This window comes from Lolium perenne, chromosome 2 (assembly GCF_019359855.2).
Source record: "Lolium perenne isolate Kyuss_39 chromosome 2, Kyuss_2.0, whole genome shotgun sequence".
Classification (NCBI taxonomy): domain Eukaryota; kingdom Viridiplantae; phylum Streptophyta; class Magnoliopsida; order Poales; family Poaceae; genus Lolium; species Lolium perenne.
Window position 1 is genome coordinate 298,344,874 of NC_067245.2, and position 21,625 is coordinate 298,366,498.

Sequence of the window (21,625 nt, forward strand, 5' to 3'; positions counted from 1 at the left end):
ACAAAAATATTGACGAGGTTCAGGGGCAATGAATACATGAGTTCCTCTATGTGTACTAAATTCGACAGAATTCAACCAACAACGAGCCTGCCGAGCCATTAGACACATCTCAGCCACCACGCCACCGCATATTCGGACAGTCTTGCCCTATTTGTGTGGAAGAAAGCAAAGATAAACAATTAAAAAGGGGGCACGTTGGTGAGCACTCGTCAATCAGGAGTAGATCAAGAGCATTGCAAGCTAGTGGTAAATGACAATACGGATAGGCTTTTTTGGGATGTTGAAAGTGACCCACATTATATACCACTTTCAGTGTGGACAATAATGATGTAGCTTTGGTGGTTGATGAACGTGCAAATTTTGAGAATATATTAAATTACACGTCCAGGTCAAAAAGAAAAATAACACGGCTCTCAACGATGCATGATTTGCAAACATTTCTCAATCACATTCAAAATGACAAAGACCTTCTCGTACCTTATTTTCACATACAGTCATACACTGAACTGAACAACCACACTTCAGAATACTTGCAAGTTGTAAGCGGCTAGTTTGGTTCTGAGATCGCACGATCGAGAGGACCAAAGTATCATTTCGGAAGGATTCCCAATTTCTTGCCGTACGGGACGATGTCGTCGTATACCTGGTCCAGGTTATTGTACTTGTACTGGAACCCTTCCTTTTGGAGCTTGTCCGACCAGATGGAGACTCTGGGCTTCTCCGGGAGAGCACCAATGCTGCAATGGAAACAGAAGGTTACACATTGGCAGAAGGCATTTTGCATGTGGAGAGGCGGTAAGTTCAGTTTCGGTACGTACTGATCGATGTTGAGCTCGTACTGCGGGTACTTGGCGTGGAGGAAACGGGCGAGCTCAATGGCGGTGGTGTTGAGGGTGCACACGATGTACCGCCCCGCCGGTGCCTCCGCCTCGGCGACGAAGATCTCGGCGCCGCAGACGTCGTCGATGTGGACCAGCGGGATCGAGCCAGAGGCCGCCTCGATGAGCTCCAGCTTGTCGACCATGTCATCGTCGCCTGAGGCCGTCCATCACAAGCGATCGATGTGAGTACGTTGACCACCACGACGTACGTACGTGCGTGGAGAAGAACACAATCGACTAAAATTCAGTTTCAGGCCGCACCGGATAGCAGGGAGAGCAACTCGGGGACGCTGGTCTTGACTTTCGTCGCCGGGGCACCGCCCACCACCACGACGGGGCACAAGGTGACCAGGCTCATGCCGTTCTCCTCCGCGAACGCCACAGCCGCCTTCTCTGCCAGCACTTTCGAGGCAGGGTACGCCTGCAGCATTCCAGAGTTTTATCCATCCATTGATGATCGGGGAAAGATTGAAGCTGCAGATAGACTGCTTCTGACTGAACATGCGTGAACGCATATAGTGTGTACTCACCCACGTGCCGATCTTCTTCTCTCTGAGGTATTCGACATCGGACCAGGACTCCTCATCCAGGACATGGCCGTCGCCTTCCAGCGGCCGGCTCGAGACCGCGGCCGTCGACGACGTCAGGATCACGCGCTTCACCGTCCCTGCCTTGACGCACGACCTCATCACGTTCAGGGTTCCTCGGATGGCCGGCTGGATCACCTCTTCCTGACAAGACGTGACCAAACGACTTCAAAACAGATCGAGTCCAGAATTTTTCAGAGTTTACAGAGTGAGTGGCAGCCTGAAGAATTCAAGCCACTAAACCAGACGAAGAACAAACAGATGGCACACATGCCAGATTGACAGTGATTTTAAGCTGGAGGGCTTACCTCGGGGTTCTCTGGCATGAGGGCCACTGGAGCGGCGACGAGGAAGGCATAGTCGCAGCCGGCAACGGCGTCGTCGAAGCTGCCCTCTTCCTCCAGGTCAGCGCGGTACACCTCCAGGGGACCGAGCGCTTGCAAGTCCTTGAGATGAGCGTTCTTCACCTCGTCATCTGAAATATTCAAAATTAACCACGGCGCCTATTCATTTCCGAGGCCAACCGAAATGACAGAATCCCTCCATAGCATGAGAAGATCTGTTACCGGGGTTCCTGACCGTCGTCTTCACGGCATATCCCTTCTCCAGCAGCATTTTCACGAGCGCCGAGGCGATGTAGCCGCTACCTCCGGTGACACACGCCGTCTTCCTGCTCACACCATCACCTGCCGCCGACGTCATGCTGCCGCTTTCTTGCTAGCTACAATTCTCCTGAGAACGCCAGCCACAGGAGAGCTCTGTTCCTCTGTGCTTGTGTGAGGAGACTCTGGATTAGGCTCGCACCCTGCACGTGCATTATGTAGAGATGTCGTAGCCGGTGGCTGATCATGCTGTCTGTTGACCTGGACCAGCGGCGGGGCACAACTGAGAGCACGACTGGACGAGGAATGATTGCACTAGCCAGAACACGAGGAGCACGAAGATGCCCTACACACATTGTACTGTATACTTATCTCCGAAATTTGTGGCTGTTGTAACAATAAAATTATCTCCAGTCCAAACTCCAGAGTCGTTGTCTTGTCCGGGTTTACCTGCAACTAAAAGATGCTGAAGATGAGAACACGACGAACACGAGCTAACTGTATAATTATCTCCAAATTAAGTCTCTGTCAGTCAGTCCTGTATGAGCCTCAAGTTGACGTGCTACCAACCAAAACTATCCAAGGGTAGGAACACGAGGTAACTGTATAATTCTCTCCAAGGTCAATGCGTAATGACTAATGAGCTCGACCTTGACGTGCTACCCACTACAAGGTGTCCAGGCCTGGAACACGAGGTGGTAACTATACAATTCTCTCCAAGTCAAACTAATATGGAATTCAACCTAGCTCTCGTATGTAGAGATACAGGGGGTGTGGGATATTTTATAATATACCACACTTTTCTTTGATTCTCTATTATTTACCACATGACAGGTGGTGATCATGTGGTAAATAATAGAGATGTGAAAAAAGTGTGGTATATTATAAAATGCCCCGGGGGTGTGGTATGTGCATACTCGTATATATTTAACATTGTATAATGCAAACCAAAGGAGCTGCAAAAGTGAAAACAAAACAGAATTACTAGAAAAAAATGGTAGAAATTTTAGAAACGAAGTAGCAACTATGGAATAAAAAAGATTAACAAATACTTAAACAAAACAAAGAAGAGGAAGGGGAAGTAATAATTAAAATGTATAATGCTTTCTTATTTTTTATTTCTTCATCTACTTTGCCTTCATTTCTATTTCTATTTGTAGTTGTTGTATATCTATATCTATGTTTATTTTTAAAATTGAGTACAGATCATTTTAATTTATTTCCCGTCTCTGTTTACTCAGTCATGTCAACGTCTATGTCCATGTCATTGTGTCATGTACTTGTCTATGCTAGTCATGTTTATTTTTGTTTAATTTTATGTCTTTTCTTCTTTGGATCCTTAAATTTATATGCTTGTTTCTATGTCATTTCCGTGTACATAATTTGAAATGGTTGTGAATTCAACATGACTACACTTATGTATAAGAAGGCATGGTACATTAAAAAATCATATGGTACTTCTCTTGAACGTCTAGTTGCCTTAATTGCTTAGACACCTTTTCATTTTATGCTTAGTTCCATTCTATAATTAAGTTGTCTACGTGTATTTCTTGACAGCTCATTGGTGTAACATGATAGGACCAAGCTTAATGTGTCCCCAACACAAAGATGATAAGGATCGAGACCACGAAGTAACTATCAAATGCTATCCCAAGTCAAATTAACATATAGAATTCAACCTCTCTAGAGTACATAGCCACATGCGTAGTATAAATAACAAGGGGGTGAAGGAGCACAAACAGAGTGTTACTTGACATTTCCTCAAAAGCCAACAAATTATTATAAATTCAAGGGGCATAAAACTACAAAAAAGTGAGCAAAAAAATAACTACAAAACATAATTAGAAAAAAATAAAAATATCAAAAATAAGAAACATGTAAAACATAACAACATAGAGAAATTGAAATAAAAATACAATACATAATTCAAAATAATAATAAAATATTTTTTTCTCCTTTTGTTTCCTTGTATATATCTATTTTTAATTATATATATTTGATAATCAAATTATATTGGATTTTTTATTTGTGTCTCTATCTCTCATAATCAGTCATGTCTATTTGGCTTTCAGACTCTATGTGTCTGTCTATGTCTATGTCTCTGTCTATGTCTATATCTATGTCTAGGTGTCCTTATATATGTGTGTTATGTCTATTTTGGTTTATTTTCACGTCCTTTCTCCTTTGGATTGTTGATTTTCATTGAAAGATGTTTGATGGAAATCAACACATTCGTCTTGTTCATGTAATAATTAACAAATAATGACCTATAGGTTATGAAATTCCTTATAAACCATACTTTCTTAAAAAAATTGTCTATTTTTGTATTGAAACTTGTGAATTCATCATGCTCACATTATATCTAACTTTTTGATACACATATTTGTATTCTTGCATATAAGTATGCATTAGGATAAACTTTCGCTTGAAGTTTAAGGCATTATAGATACCACATAGACATAGGATAGGCATGTTCTTGGCAAAAGTGCTAAGATAATCACCTTAGTGCTGAAAGTATTGAGAAAGCCCCTAAAAATGGAATGATGACCTCTCAATTTTTGATACTATGGTTGCAAATTGCAACATGATCATTTTGATGATTGATGACATTGAGGAGGTCAGAACCTTACATATTTTTGAGTGGATTTTTCGTAGTATTATCAAAGGCAGGTATCAGCACTTTACAGCTTGCAAGAAGGATATATGGAAATCCATATACATACCATAAGGTGGAAAAAATGGGTGATGACAATACGTCTTTCTTCCATGCAATGACTACAGTTAGATACAGAAGAAAAAAATGTTTCTAGGTTCGCTTTGTCAGTTGGAGAACCTTCAAGGAATACTAGGGTTTTATAGTAAACGTTCAAAAACAGATTGGATCAAATTACTGAAGTTATGTATACAAGATAAACAGAGAAGATTCTTCTGTTTCTGTAAACATTATTGATCAATAAAGTGACGGTTGTTTACTCTAGAAAAACTACAGACATAATATTTGAACATGCATACTATCACTACTATCTCTTACAACCTCATTACAAAATATATGACAGGTGAAAGGAAAAAGTTATTAACCTCGATTGAGAGGGGAAAAAGGAGGAGAAACCTTAAGTGTGACTCGAGTACTTCATATCATATTTGTATTGTGTGAACTCAAGTGAAACATGTTTGAGCAATTTCATCAAACACCTCTTGTGCATAAGAAAAGAAAGCCAACCAACATACACCTCTTGTGCTTGGAAGGGAAAAAACTAAGTGTGGCTCACAACCCGGGGCAGGGCTGGGGTATATATAGAGATGGACCTGTAGTCCCGGTTGGTGATATCAACCGGAGCTAAAGGTAATCGCACCCGACGCACCATCTCCTTTAGTCCCGGATGGTATCACCAACCGGGACTAAAGGTCCCGGTCGAACCGAGACTAAAGCTTGCCGCGCGTTCTAGCTTTACTGCTCCGAACTAGTCCCGAATCAAATAGCGACGGGACTAGTGCTCTTTGTAGCTCCGAACGAAAGACTCATTTTCTACTAGTGTATAAATTTAGCCAAAAGTTAAGTTTTGCAAAGTTTGATGAAAAAGATGCGAAGAAAAATATTGACATCTACAATACTTAATAAGTACACCATATGACTATATTTCATGGTAGATCTGTTGATATGGATATTGTATCCTATAGATAATGTGTACTTTTCATTAAATTTATGTCTTATACTTTGATACGGAGCGAGTTTCATATACTCGTATAAGATTGGAAATGCTGTCAGTATGCACTACAAAACCCCATTCCAGCATACTTGTACTTAGGAGGAGGCTAGACTTATTGCAAGCGCATCGCTTGATGGTGAGATTTAGAGATAGATGGGTGGCTCGTCGCGTTCGCGTATCAGTACGGAAGGATTCCCAAGACCCTGCCATACTCGACGACATCATCGCATATCTCGTCCAGGGTCTTGTGCTTGTACTGGAACCCTTCCGCGACGAGCTTCGCCGACGACATGCACACTCTCGGCTTCTCGGGGGAACCACTGAACCGGTCGGTCCTGACTTTGTACTGCGGGTACTTGACGGAGAGGAAGCGGGCGAGCACGCCGGCAGTGGTGCTGAGGCTGCAGCAGATGTACCGCCCCGCCGCCTCCGCCTCCTTCTCGGCGAGGAACACCTCGGCGCGGCAGAGGTCGTCGACGTGGACCAACGAGATTGAGCCGGACACCGTTTCGATCTGCTGCAGGATGCGGATCTTGGCTTCGTCGCCTGAAACCATTTCGTCAGACACACGCTGCTCATCGCTCCAGACCGTTGAGGCGTACGCTGAAGGTTCAGATTGTTTTATCACTGTGCATATTAAATTTGTTGCAGGGCTCACCGGATAGCGGGGAGAGGACGTCGGGGACGCTGGTGTGGACCTTCACGGCCGGCGCCGCGCCCACCACGACGACGGGGCACACGGTGACCAGGCTGATGCCGCTCTCCTGCGCGAACGCGCACGCCGCCTTCTCCAGAAGCACCTTCGACACAGGGTACCCCTGAAACGTTACATACTCAAAATCGTGTCATGGTTTTAGCCGCACAGAGATAATCGACTGAACATGTAGATGTGCGCGTACCCAGTGACCGGTCGCTTTGGCTCTGAGGAAGTCGACGTCGGACCAGGACTCCTCGTCCAGGACATGGCCGTCGCCATCCAGAGGACGGGCGGAGACGGACGCCACCGACGATGTCAGGACAATGCGCTTCACCGTCCCTGCCCTCACGCACGACCTCATCACGTTCAGAGTTCCTCCGACGGCAGGCTCCACCATGTCTTTCTACCATTACCAAACGAGTTAGAAACAGTGCGCGATTGTGCGTACAAGTGTCTGTACTCCGTAGTTGGTGTCTCCACGGCCTGAGAGTGGCTGACACTGTGACAGCCTGAAGAATGCGTGCTAAGTACTAGACGAAGGAAGAAATAATTCACACCGACGACAGTCTGACAGTGGTGTTACAACTTATTGACTCCGACGACAGCCACCAGAGTCCGACAGTGAGTGACAGCCAGGAAGAAATAATTGACTCCGACGACAGTCTGACTGTGGCGTGACGGCTGATCTTTACCTCGGGGTTTTCTGTTTTGAGGTTCACCGGAGCGGCGACGAGGAAGACGTAGTCGCAGCCGGCCACGGCGTCGTCGAAGCTGCCCTCTTCTTGCAGGTCGGCGCGGAACACCTCCAAGGGGCCCAGCGCTTGCAGATCCTTGAGGTGGGAGTTCTTCTCCATGTCATCTGAAATCAAAAATTTAGAACAGAACGCCTTTATCAATTTCTGTTTCAGATGCCAACAAAATTCCAATAAATTCTCACGGCAGCAGCTGAAAGAGATCGAGCACAGATTTTGTTCCCTGTGTCGAAAGGAACAGCCAGAGTCACACTGGACAGGAGAGTGATCGATCTAACCTGGGTTTCTGACGGTCGTCTTCACGGCGTATCCCTTCTCCAGCAGCATCTTCACGAGCGCCGACGCGATATACCCGTTCCCTCCGGTGACGCACGCCGTCTTCCTCCTGCTCCCATCACCTGCGGCCGCCATCGTATCGCCCGTCGGTGGGTTCCTGCCCGGGCGAGCTAAAGTGTCGTTCGCACTGCACGCACTAGGATAATTTTATTCGGAAAGCTAACTGACCACGATTAATGTTTCATATTTTCTAGTATTTTATTAGCTACTACTTATAACTAATGGTTCTCATTTATTTGTGTACACTGAAGATATTTTGCACTAATATACTAGTACCCAGCATTAAAGCAGTACTCCATGCGACATTAAACCTATTTTGGCACCGGGTTCAACCTACTCCACGTCTCAACAAATAGTCTTACCTAACTGTTGGACCGATTGCCTCGTGACTCACTGAGTAGTCAATTGCTGATAGCGATTTCCCCTTTTCTTTTGTCAGTTTTTTGTGACTGAAGTGGTTTATGATACCTTCCATTCCATAAACAGTAGATGCGTCACATGTAAGGCTGGTCTAGAAATAGTGCTTCCATGAGCAGGGGTACAGAACATAGTGTTCAATACGATGCAGACCTTGAATCCTTGAGGACTATAACATTGAAATACTGAAACCCAACGTTGAATCTAGGAAAATATGTCGATGGGTGCTACTCTAGAGCTATGCAAATCAAACTAATATAATGGAGAACTATACTGCGCCATCTCCATATCATACTCCCTCCGGTTCATATTAATTGACTCTAATATGGATGTATCTAGACACATTTTAGTTCTAGATACATCCATATTGAAGTCAATTAATATGAATCGGAGGGAGTAGTATAAAAGCGTTAAAGAAAATATAAGCAGCGAAAGTGTGCAGTCAAGTAGTAGTAGTTACATTAATGAAGACTAGACATATCATTTAAATGACGTGCTAAATCCACTTGTTCATATTCCAACTCGTAAATAGCGAGTTCAAGCCTCAATTGTACCATCCTGAAGAACAGGGACAATATAGAAAACATTCTTTATTAAGAAAGGTCATGCAAATAATTAAAGACTGGAGAAGTATTGATAATAGAACTATGTGATTGGACTCTTTAGTCTGGACAATATGGAATTGTCGAAATGATGTTGTTTTTAACGGTGCCGCTCCTTCTCAATTTTTGCAGGCTATCCATCGAACTATTTAGTTGATCAACATGTGGTCCTACCTTCTGCCCGAGGATCAACGGGGACATATGGATACTGGGTGCTATCGTTTGATGGCGGTCGTTCAGGCTATCTTCAACTAGGGTGGTTGGCGGCATTTTAAGAGAATACAAGATGCATAGGCAGATTTTGTATTCCCTGTTTCGATGGTTGATTCATGTTGCAACTTTAGTGGATCCATGATCTTTTTGTACGGATATTGGATGTTTGTTATCGCTTTATTAAATGATGCAATAAAAGGCTGCGTGCATCCATTGGATGCAGAGACTGGGTTCTACCCCCATTTCGAAAAATGTGATTGGACTCTTTCACATTCTCCAATTTTCCTTCTCCATTTTTCACTTTGTTAAAATGATGAATCACATATTCCCTTCAAATAGTGGAAAGCTTATCTTTCTCCACAAAACAAATGAGACAACCACTAATGAATTACCCTCCCATTTTATTCCACAACACATTCTTGAAAATATTCATTGCCGAGAAGCAATTGGCAAAAATTGTCATCCCTTCATCCGGCATGTTAAGAGTAGGAATATCAAGTTCTTTAGAGAATAAATATATCTTTTGAAGAAGTGGTTCTCTCCCATACATTCTTGGTCGTTTACATGTCATTCATTATTGGATTGACATTAGACATGACATTGAGGATGTCTAGGTTCTTGCAAACAAAATGACAAAGTATTTGCACTTTCTAATGTATATGCAACATCATCCGCAAATAAAACACAAATTTTTTTTCCAAAAAATGGTAAGAATCCATCGTGCTTAACTTTCATTTCCATATTTTTTGCCCAATTGCAGTCCATTGTTCCCTAGATGTCCATGCATCAAACATAGAGTGTTCTTCTGGTTACTAATTCATAATCGTTTAAACACAAGAGTCCTCTTGCAAAGAAGAATTTCTTTATGAATGATTACACATGCATCATGTGTAATCAAGTAGTTCTTGAGACTAGAGATCATTTATTCTTCACCTGCCCGTTTGCAATACAATGTTGGAAGTACATGTGCCCTCTCTGGAATCTCTCTCAAGTGACTATGCCAAATGATATCCAGAGCTATATACAGAGTATCAAAGTACATATACGGCAGCCTTTCTTCATGGAACTCATCATTCTTATTTGTTGGTCGATTTGGACGACACGTAATGATTTTATCTTCAAAGGACTGACTCCCAGTCTATACAGAGCCAGGCGCAAATTAAAGGACGAACTGCATCTCCTTATTCACAAGGCTAAGAGGAAATCTTATGCGGGACTGCAGGTTTGGGTAGAAAATTTTGTATAATTTTGTAGGATCCTTTCCTTCTTCTTTTTGTTCAAGTGCTTTTCTCTAGCACTGTTTGTACAGTTCTTTATTTTAATAAAATATAAAAATATGCAGTGAGAAAACTCACCGTTCAGCTTCAAAAAAAAAGATGTCCATGCATCAATCTGTCCGTTGCTTTTCACCACAAGCCAACCGACTACCTACAAAAATTAGCAGAAAGCCTTGCAAACATAAATTTCCACTACTAGAAAAAGGCTTATAGCCGCACTTGTTACCGCCGGCGGGAAGGATTTGTGGTCGCCGGGGTAAGTTATCGCCGGCGGGTTTGTTTCTGGTCGCCGGGGATAGGGGCCTTACCGCCGGCGAGTTGGTACTCGAAACGTCGGGGATAAGCGCCCGGATGGGCACCCGGATGAGCCTCCCTTTACCGCCGGCGGTTTGGGCCTAAAATCTCCAGAGGTAAGTTTACTATCGCCGGCGAATACGATTTACAACCACCGGAGATGAAATGGGCTGGATGGGCCAACCGGGCCGAAAATTACCGCCGGCGCTTCCAGTCTAATTTGTCGAGGGTATTTCCCCCACACTCCATGCATGAGGCCTAGACCCAGCCACCTACCACAAGACAAGTCCCAGCCACGCCCCTCAACCACTTCCTTCTTCCCCTTCCTCACGAAAGAACAGCGGAGAGAACCACGCCCCTCATCTCTTTCCCCCTCTCTCTGTGTGTCCTACCGACGGTGACCGTCGTCTTCCTGCAGGTCCCGTCGCCGGTCGCCCTCCCGTGCCCCCCCTTTTCAAGGCGCCGCCTCGGTCCCTCCCTCCGGCACTTCCCCATCCTCCACGCTGTGGTCTTCCTCGCCGCGCCCCTCCGTCGACGGCACGCCGGAGCTGCTGCAGCCCCATCCACCTCCTCTTCAGTGTCGGCAAGTGCACAGTCAACTCCGCCCCTATGGCCCGCTCTGGCGCGCGCTGCGTCGCAACTTCGTGTCCGAGATCGTGTCCCCGCCGCAGGTCAAGGGCTTCTCGTGGATCCCGGAGTGGGCCATGGGCGCGCACCTCCGCCGCCTCCGCGCTGAGCACGCCTCTACGGGCGCCATCCGCGTCATGGCCAACTGCCGCCTCACCATCTGCAGCATCCTCGTCTGCATCTGCTTCGGCGCTAAGATCCCCGACGACCTCATCGTGGAGATCGAGGAGGTGCTCAAGGAGGGCGTTTGGACAGTGACGAGACGCGATGGCTTTTTCTTTTTTTTCTTTTAGGGTGTTTGGTGGAAAATTCTTGATCTATGCCCTGCAAGTGGTGGCATGCCCTAGTCAGGGAGGACCAACGTACCTTTTTTTTCTTGCGAGACATAACCTCGGCGGTTCTGTTAAAATGCCAACGATGGGATGGATTACCCCCGTCGGATTGGGAACCGCCGGCGGTATTATATTACCACCGGCATGGTAGTTACCGGTGTTTGCCAATCCACCGGCGGTAGCAAATTCGGTGTGCCGGCGGTAAGCCAATCTGTAGTAGTGTTCGTTTCTTACGGATGGCTTGATTACAGGGGAATTAGAGAACCAATTAGACTTCAGAAATTAGAACTGATTTTGTGGTGTATCCATTATCTAAATTCCGTTATCAAATCATCGGCTGCCGCTAGACAGTTGAGAGGCCGAAAGATGGGAGGATAAAACTAGATTCCTGATGGTGGATGGTGTGCACTCGCCCTGACTTAGCCTTTATCATCAGAGTACTCGGTAGATATCTGGAAAATGATAAAGAAGGCATTGCGCTATGTGAAAGGCACAAATAACTACATGCTAACATACAGAAGATCTGATTCCCTAGAAATAAGAGGGTATCCAGATGCTGATTTTGCGGGAGATAAAGATGATAGAAAATCCACATCTGGATATGTATTCACTCTCGCAGGGGGGGCTATTTCGTGGAGAAGCTCCAAACAGACAATAGTTGCATCATTCACGGTGTATGCAAAAATTATAGCATGTTATAAAGCCACGGGGCAGACATTATGGTAAAAGAAATTTATACCTGATACGCGTACAACACGCGTCCGTTGGGAACCCCAAGAGGAAGATGTGATGCGTACAGCGGCAAGTTTTCCCTCAGTATGAAACCAAGGTTTATCGAACCAGTAGGAGCCAAGAAGCACGTTGAAGGTTGATGGCGGCGGGACGTAGTGCGGCGCAACACCAGAGATTCCGGCGCCAACGTGGAACCTGCACAACACAACCAAAGTACTTTGCCCCAACGAAACAGTGAGGTTGTCAATCTCACCGGCTTGCTGTAACAAAGGATTAGATGTATAGTGTGGATGATGATTGTTTGCAGAAAACAGTAGAAACGATATTGCGATGGGTGTATTTCAGTAAAGAGAATTGGACCGGGGTCCACAGTTCACTAGAGGTGTCTCTCCCATAAGATAAAAGCATGTTGGGTGAACAAATTACAGTTGGGCAATTGACAAATAGAGAGGGCATGACCATGCACATACATATTATGATGAGTATTGTGAGATTTAATTGGGCATTACGACAAAGTACATAGACCGCTATCCAGCATGCATCTATGCCTAAAAAGTCCACCTTCAGGTTATCATCCGAACCCCCTCCAGTATTAAGTTGCTAACAACAGACAATTGCATTAAGTATTGCGCGTAATGTAATCAATAACTACATCCTTAGACATAGCATCAATGTTTTATCCCTAGTGGCAACAGCACATCCACAACCTTAGAACTTTCTGTCACTGTCCCAGATATCAATGGAGGCATGAACCCACTATCGAGCATAAATACTCCCTCTTGGAGTTACTAGCATCAACTTGGCCAGAGCCTCTACTAATAACGGAGAGCATGCAAGATCATAAACAACACATAGATAATAGATTGATAATCAACATAACAAGTATTCTCTATTCATCGGATCCCAACAAACGCAACATATAGAATTACAGATAGATGATCTTGATCATGTTAGGCAGCTCACAAGATCCAACAATGAAGCACAATGAGGAGAAGACAACCATCTAGCTACTGCTATGGACCCATAGTCCAGGGGTGAACTACTCACTCATCACTCCGGAGGCGACCATGGCGGTGTAGAGTCCTCCGGGAGATGAATCCCCTCTCCGGCAGGGTGCCGGAGGAGATCTCCAGAATCCCCCGAGATGGGATTGGCGGCGGCGGCGTCTCAGTAAGGTTTTACGTATCGTGGCTCTCGGTACTGGGGGTTTCGCGACGGAGGCTTTAAGTAGGCGGAAGGGCAGGTCAAGAAGGGGCACGAGGGGCCCACACCACAGGCCGGCGCGGCCAGGGCCTGGGCCGCGCCGCCCTGGTGTGTCGCCACCTCGTGGCCCCACTTCGACTCTCCCTCGGACTTCTGGAAGCTTCGTGGCAAAATAGGACCCTGGGCGTTGATTTCGTCCAATTCCGAGAATATTTCGTTACTAGGATTTCTGAAACCAAAAACCGCAGAAAACAGCAACTTGCACTTCGGCATCTTGTTAATAGGTTAGTTCCAGAAAATGCACGAATATGACATAAAGTGTGCATAAAACATGTAGATAACATCAATAATGTGGCATAGAACATAAGAAATTATCGATACGTTGGAGACGTATCAGCATCCCCAAGCTTAGTTCTGCTCGTCCCGAGCAGGTAAAACGATAACAAAGATAATTTCTGGAGTGACATGCCATCATAACCTTGATCATACTATTTGTAAAGCATATGTAGTGAATGCAGCGATCAAAACAATGGTAATGACATGAGTAAACAAGTGAATCATAAAGCAAAGACTTTTCATGAATAGTACTTTCAAGACAAGCATCAATAAGTCTTGCATAAGAGTTAACTCATAAAGCAATAATTCAAAGTAAAGGTGTTGAAGCAACACAAAGGAAGATTAAGTTTCAGCGGTTGCTTTCAACTTGTAACATGTATATCTCATGGATATTGTCAACATAGAGTAATATAATAAGTGCAATATGCAAATATGTAGGAATCAATGCACAGTTCACACAAGTGTTTGCTTCTTGAGGTGGAGAGAAATAGGTGAACTGACTCAACAATGAAAGTAAAAGAATGGTCCTCCATAGAGGAAAAGCATCGATTGCTATATTTGTGCTAGAGCTTTGATTTTGAAAACATGAAACAATTTTGTCAACGGTAGTAATAAAGCATATGTATCATGTAAATTATATCTTACAAGTTGCAAGCCTCATGCATAGTATACTAATAGTGCCCGCACCTTGTCCTAATTAGCTTGGACTACCGGATCATCACAATGCACATGTTTTAACCAAGTGTCACAAAGGGGTACCTCTATGCCGCCTGTACAAAGGTCTAAGGAGAAAGCTCGCATTGGATTTCTCGCTATTGATTATTCTCAACTTAGACATCCATACCGGGACAACATAGACAACAGATAATGGACTCCTCTTTTATGCATAAGCATGTGGCAACAATTAGTAATTTTCTCATATGAGATTGAGGATATATGTCCAAACTAAAACTTCCACCATGGATCATGGCTTTAGTTAGCGGCCCAATGTTCTTCTCTAACAATATGCATGCTTAACCATAAGGTGGTAGATCGCTCTTACTTCAAACAAGACGGACATGCATAGCAACTCACATGATATTCAACAAAGAATAGTTGATGGCGTCCCCAGAAACATGGTTATCGCACAACAAGCAACTTAATAAGAGATAAAGTGCATAAGTACATATTCAATACCACAATAGTTTTTAAGCTATTTGTCCCATGAGCTATATATTGCAAAGGTGAAGAATGGAATTTTAAAGGTAGCACTCAAGCAATTTACTTTGGAATGGCGGAGAAATACCATGTAGTAGGTAGGTATGGTGGACACAAATGGCATAGTGGTTGGCTCAAGTATTTTGAATGCATGAGAAGTATTCCCTCTCAATACAAGGTTTAGGCTAGCAAGGTTTATTTGAAACAAACACAAGGATGAACCGGTGCAGCAAAACTCACATAAAAGACATATTGTAAACATTATAAGAATCTACATCGTCTTCCTTGTTGTTCAAAACTCAATACTAGAAATTATCTAGACCTTAGAGAGACCAAATATGCAAACCAAATTTTAGCATGCTCTATGTATTTCTTCATTAATGGGTGCAAAGTATATGATGCAAGAGCTTAAACATGAGCACAACAATTGCCAAGTATCACATTACCTAAGACATTTATAGCAATTACTACATGTATCATTTTTCAATTCCAACCATATAACAATTTAACGAAGAAGAAACTTCGTCATGAATACTATGAGTAGAAACTAAGGACATACTTGTCCATATGCTACAGCGGAGCGTGTCTCTCTCCCACAAAGTGAATGCTAGGATCCATTTTATTCAAACAAAACAAAAACAAAAACAAACCGACGCTCCAAGCAAAGCACATGAGATGTGATGGAATAAAAATATAGTTTCAGGGGAGGAACCTGATAATATTGTCGATGAAGAAGGGGATGCCTTGGGCATCCCCAAGCTTAGACGCTTGAGTCTTCTTAGAATATGCAGGGGTGAACCACCGGGGCATCCCCAAGCTTAGAGCTTTCACTCTCCTTGATCATGTTGCATCATACTCCTCTCTTGATCCTTGAAAACTTCCTCCACACCAAACTCGAAACAACTCATTAGAGGGTTAGTGCACAACAAAAATTAACATGTTCAGAGGTGACACAATCATTCTTAACACTTCTGGACATTGCATAAAGCTACTGGACATTAATGGATCAAAGAAATTCATCCGACATAGCAAAAGAGGCAATGTGAAATAAAAGGCAGAATCTGTCAAAACAGAACAGTTCATAAAGACGAATTTTAAAATGGCACCAGACTTGCTCAAATGAAAATGCCCAAATTGAATGAAAGTTGCGTACATATCTGAGGATCACGCACGTAAATTGGCTTAATTTTCTGAGCTACCTACAGAGAGGCAGGTCGAAATTCGTGACAGCAAAAAAATCTGAGACTGCGCAGTAATCCAAATCTAGTATGAACTTTTCTATCAACGACTTTACTTGGCACAACAAAACACAAAACTAAGATAAGAAGAGGTTGCTACAGTAGTAAACAACTTCCAAGATACAAAATAAAAACAAAGTACTATAGGTAAAAACATGGGTTGTCTCCCATAAGCGCTTTTCTTTAACGCCTTTCAGCTAGGCGCAGAAAGTGTGTATCAAGTATTATCAAGGGACGAAGTGTCAACATCATAATTTGTTCTAATAATAGAATCAAAAGGTAACTTCATTCTCTTTCTAGGGAAGTGTTCCATACCTTTCTTGAGAGGAAATTGATATTTTATATTACCTTCCTTCATATCAATAGTAGCACCAACAGTTCGAAGAAAAGGTCTTCCCAATATAATGGGACAAGATGCATTGCATTCAATATCCAAGACAACAAAATCAACGGGGACAAGGTTATTGTTAACCATAATATGAACATTATCAACTCTCCCCAAAGGTTTCTTTTTAGCATTATCAGCGAGATTAACATCCAAATAACAATTTTTCAATGGTGGCAAGTCAAGCATATCATAAATTTTCTTAGGCATAACGGAAATATTTGCACCAAGATCACATAAAGCATTACAATCAAAATCTTTAACCTTCATCTTAATGATGGGCTCCCAACCATCCTCTAGCTTTCTAGGAATAGAAGTTTCACGCTCTAGTTTCTCTTCTCTAGCTTTTATGAGAGCATTTGTAATATGTTTTGTGAAAGCCAAGTTTACAGCGCTGGCATTGGGACTCTTAGCAAGTTTTTGTAAGAACTTTATAACTTCAGAGATGTGGCAATCATCAAAATCTAAATCATCATGAGCTACAGCAATGGGATCATCATCCCCAAGGTTGGAAAAAATTTCAGCAGTTTTATCACAAGCAATTTCAGCAGTTTTAGCAATTTCAGGCAGTTTCTCGCGCTTCGCATTAGAAGTGGAAACATTGCTAACACCAATTCTTTTATTAGTAATAGTAGGAGGTGCAGCAATATGTGTAGCATTAGCATTACTAGTGGTGGTAATAGTCCAAACTTTAGCTACATTTTTATCTTTAGCTAGTTTTTCATTTTCTTCTCTATCCCACCTAGCACGCAATTCAGCCATTAATCTTATATTCTCATTAATTCTAACTTGGATGGCATTTGCTGTAGTAACAATTTTATTATGATGATTATCATTAGGCATAACTTTCGATTTCAAAAGATCAACATCATGACAAGACTATCGACTTTAGAAGCAAGTATATCAATTTTCCCAAGCTTTTCTTCAACAGATTTGTTAAAAGCAGTTTGTGTACTAATAAATTCTTTAAGCATGGCTTCAAGTCCAGGGGGTGTGTTCCTATTATTATTGTAAGAATTCCCATAAGAATTACCATAGCCGTTGCCATTATTATAAGGATATGGCCTATAGTTGTTACTAGAATTGTTCCGGTAAGCATTGTTGTTGAAGTTATTATTTTTAATGAAGTTTACATCAACATGTTCTTCTTGTGCAACCAATGAAGCTAACGGAACATTATTAGGATCAATATTAGTCCTATCATTCACAAGCATAGACATAATAGCATCAATCTTATCACTCAAGGAAGAGGTTTCTTCGACAGAATTTACCTTCTTACCTTGTGGAGCTCTTTTCGTGTGCCATTCAGAGTAGTTGATCATCATATTATCAAGAAGCTTTGTTGCTTCACCAAGAGTGATGGACATAAAGGTACCTCCAGCAGCTGAATCCAATAAATTCCGCGAAGAAAAATTTAGTCATGCATAGAAGGTTTGGATGATTATCCAAGTAGTCAGTCCATGTGTTGGGCAATTTTTAACCAGAGATTTCATTCTTTCCCAAGCTTGAGCAACATGTTCAGTATTTAATTGTTTAAAATTCATTATGCTACTCCTCAAAGATATAATTTTAGCAGGGGGATAATATCTACCAATAAAAGCATCCTTGCATTTAGTCCATGAATCAATACTATTCTTAGGCAGAGATAGCAACCAATCTTTAGCTCTTCCTCTTAATGAGAAAAGGAACAATTTTAATTTTATAATGTCACCATCCACATCCTTATACTTTTGCATTTCACATAGTTCAACAAAATTATTGAGATGGGCAGCAGCATCATCAGAACTAACACCAGAAAATTGCTCTCGCATAACAAGATTCAGTAAAGCAGGTTTAATTTCAAAGAATTCTGCTGTAGTAGCAGGTGGAGCAATAGGTGTGCATAAGAAATCATTATTATTTGTGGTTGTGAAGTGATGCGTGTGGTTGACACGTCCGTTGGGAACCCCAAGAGGAAGGTGTGATGCGCACAGCGGCAAGTTTCCCTCAGTAAGAAACCAAGGTTTAATCGAACCAGTAGGAGTCAAGAAGCACGTTGAAGGTTGATGGCGGCGGGATGTAGTGCGGCGCAACACCAGAGATTCCGGCGCCAACGTGGAACCTGCACAACACAACCAAAGTACTTTGCCCCAACGAAACAGTGAGGTTGTCAATCTCACCGGCTTGCTGTAACAAAGGATTAACCGTATTGTGTGGAAGATGATTGTTTGCGAGAAAACGATAGAAACGATTGCAGTAGATTGTATTTCAGTATAGAGAATTGGACCGGGGTCCACAGTTCACTAGAGGTGTCTCTCCCATAAGATAAACAGCATGTTGGGTGAACAAATTACAGTTGGGCAATTGACAAATAAAGAGGGCATGACCATGCACATACATATTATGATGAGTATAGTGAGATTTAATTGGGCATTACGACAAAGTACATAGACCGTCATCCAACTGCATCTATGCCTAAAAAGTCCACCTTCAGGTTATCATCCGAACCCCCTCCAGTATTAAGTTGCTAACAACAGACAATTGCATTAAGTATTGCGCGTAATGTAACTAGTAACTACATCCTTGAACATAGCACTAATGTTTTATCCCTAGTGGCAACAGCACATCCACAACCTTAGAACTTTACATCCTTGTCCCAGAGATATCAATGGAGGCATGAACCCACTATCGAGCATAAATACTCCCTCTTGAAGTTACAAGCATCTACTTGGCCAGAGCATCTACTAGTAACGGAGAGCATGCAAGATCATAAACAACACATAGACATAACTTTGATAATCAACATAACAAGTATTCTCTATTCATCGGATCCCAACAAACGCAACATATAGAATTACAGATAGATGATCTTGATCATGTTAGGCAGCTCACAAGATCCGACAATGATAGCACAATGGGGAGAAGACAACCATCTAGCTACTGCTATGGACCCATAGTCCAGGGGTAGACTACTCACACATCACTCTGGAGGCGACCATGGCGGTGAAGAGTCCTCCGGGAGATGAATCCCCTCTCCGGCAGGGTGCCGGAGGAGATCTCCAGAATCCCCCGAGATGGGATTGGCGGCGGCGGCGTCTCAGTAAGGTTTTCCGTATCGTGGCTCTCGGTACTGGGGGTTTCGCGACGGAGGCTTTAAGTAGGCGAAAGGGCAGGTCAGGGGGCCACACGAGGGCCCCACACCACAGGTCGGCGCGGCCAAGGGCCAGGCCGCGCCGCCCTAGGGTGTGGCCCCCTCGTGGCCCCACTTCGTCTCCTCTTCGGACTTCTGGAAGCTTCGTGGCAAAATAGGACCCTGGGCGTTGATTTCGTCCAATTCCGAGAATATTTCGTTACTAGGATTTCTGAAACCAAAAACAGCAGAAAACAGCAACTGGCACTTTGGCATCTTGTTAATAGGTTAGTTCCAGAAAATGCACAAATATGACATAAAGTGTGCATAAAACATGTAGATAACATCAATAATGTGGCATGGAACATAAAAAATTATCGATACGTCGGAGACGTATCAGCATCCCCAAGCTTAGTTCTGCTCGTCCCGAGCAGGTAAAACGATAACACAGATAATTTCTGGAGTGACATGCCATCATAACCTTGATCATACTATTTGTAAAGCATATGTAGTGAATGCAGCGATCAAAACAATGTATATGACATGTGTAAACAAGTGAATCATATAGCAAAGACTTTTCATGAATAGCACTTCAAGACAAGCATCAATAAGTCTTGCATAAGAGTTAACTCATAAAGCAATAATTCAAAGTAAAGGCATTGAAGCAACACAAAGGAAGATTAAGTTTTAGCGGTTGCTTTCAACTTGTAACATGTACATCTCATGGATATTGTCAACATAGAGTAATATAATAAGTGCAATAAGCAAGTATGTAGGAATCAATGCACAGTTCACACAAGTGTTTGCTTCTTGAGGTGGAGAGAAATAGGTGAACCGACTCAACATTGAAAGTAAAAGAATGGTCCTCCATAGAGGAAAAGCATCGATTGCTATATTTGTGTTAGAGCTTTGATTTTGAAAACATGAAACAATTTTGTCAACGGTAGTAATAAAGCATATGTATCATGTAAATTATATCTTACAAGTTGCAAGCCTCATGCATAGTGTACTAATAGTGCCCGCACCTTGTCCTAATTAGCTTGGACTACCGGATCATCGCAATGCACATGTTTTAACCAAGTGTCACAAAGGGGTACCTCTATGCCGCCTGTACAAAGGTCTAAGGAGAAAGCTCGCATTGGATTTCTCGCTATTGATTATTCTCAACTTAGACATCCATACCGGGACAACATAGACAACAGATAATGGACTCCTCTTTTATGCATAAGCATGTAACAACAATTAATAATTTTCTCATATGAGATTGAGGATATATGTCCAAAACTGAAACTTCCACCATGGATCATGGCTTTAGTTAGCGGCCCAATGTTCTTCTCTAACAATATGCATGCTTAACCATAAGGTGGTAGATCTCTCTTATTTCAGACAAGACGAACATGCATAGCAACTCACATGAAATTCAACAAAGAGTAGTTGATGGCGTCCCCAGTGAACATGGTTATCGCACAACAAGCAACTTAATAAGAGATAAAGTGCATAATTACATATTCAATACCACAATAGTTTTTAAGCTATTTGTCCCATGAGCTATATATTGCAAAGGTGAATGATGGAATTTTAAAGGTAGCACTCAAGCAATTTACTTTGGAATGGCGGAAAATACCATGTAGTAGGTAGGTATGGTGGACACAAATGGCATAGTGGTTGGCTCAAGTATTTTGGATGCATGAGAAGTATTCCCTCTCGATACAAGGTTTAGGCTAGCAAGGCTTATTTGAAACAAACACAAGGATGAACCGGTGCAGAAAAACTCACATAAAAGACATATTGAAAACATTATAAGACTCTACACCGTCTTCCTTGTTGTTCAAACTCAATACTAGAAATTATCTAGACCTTAGAGAAACCAAATATGCAAACCAAATTTTAGCATGCTCTATGTATTTCTTCATTAATGGGTGCAAAGCATATGATGCAAGAGCTTAAACATGAGCACAACAATTGCCAAGTATCACATTACCCAAGACATTAATAGCAATTACTACATGTATCATTTTCCAATTCCAACCATATAACAATTTAACGAAGGAGAAACTTCGCCATGAATACTATGAGTAGAAACTAAGGACATACTTGTCCA

At 42.7% G+C, this 21,625-nt stretch overlaps 1 protein-coding gene across 1 annotated transcript; it reads right to left on the reverse strand.

Moving 5' to 3' along the window:
• Window positions 1-413: 413 nt before the first annotated feature.
• LOC127336092 (uncharacterized) lies at window positions 414-7,755 on the reverse strand. The gene is made up of 11 exons (XM_051362855.2): window positions 7,505-7,755; window positions 7,167-7,333; window positions 6,677-6,877; window positions 6,436-6,595; window positions 5,962-6,323; window positions 2,035-2,185; window positions 1,777-1,943; window positions 1,412-1,612; window positions 1,143-1,302; window positions 819-1,035; window positions 414-737 (listed from the first exon to the last, which is right to left on the reverse strand). The coding sequence occupies exons 1-11, from the start codon at window positions 7,635-7,637 to the stop codon at window positions 590-592; spliced, it is 2,067 nt and encodes a 688-aa protein (XP_051218815.2). The 5' UTR covers window positions 7,638-7,755; the 3' UTR covers window positions 414-589.
• Window positions 7,756-21,625: the final 13,870 nt, after the last annotated feature.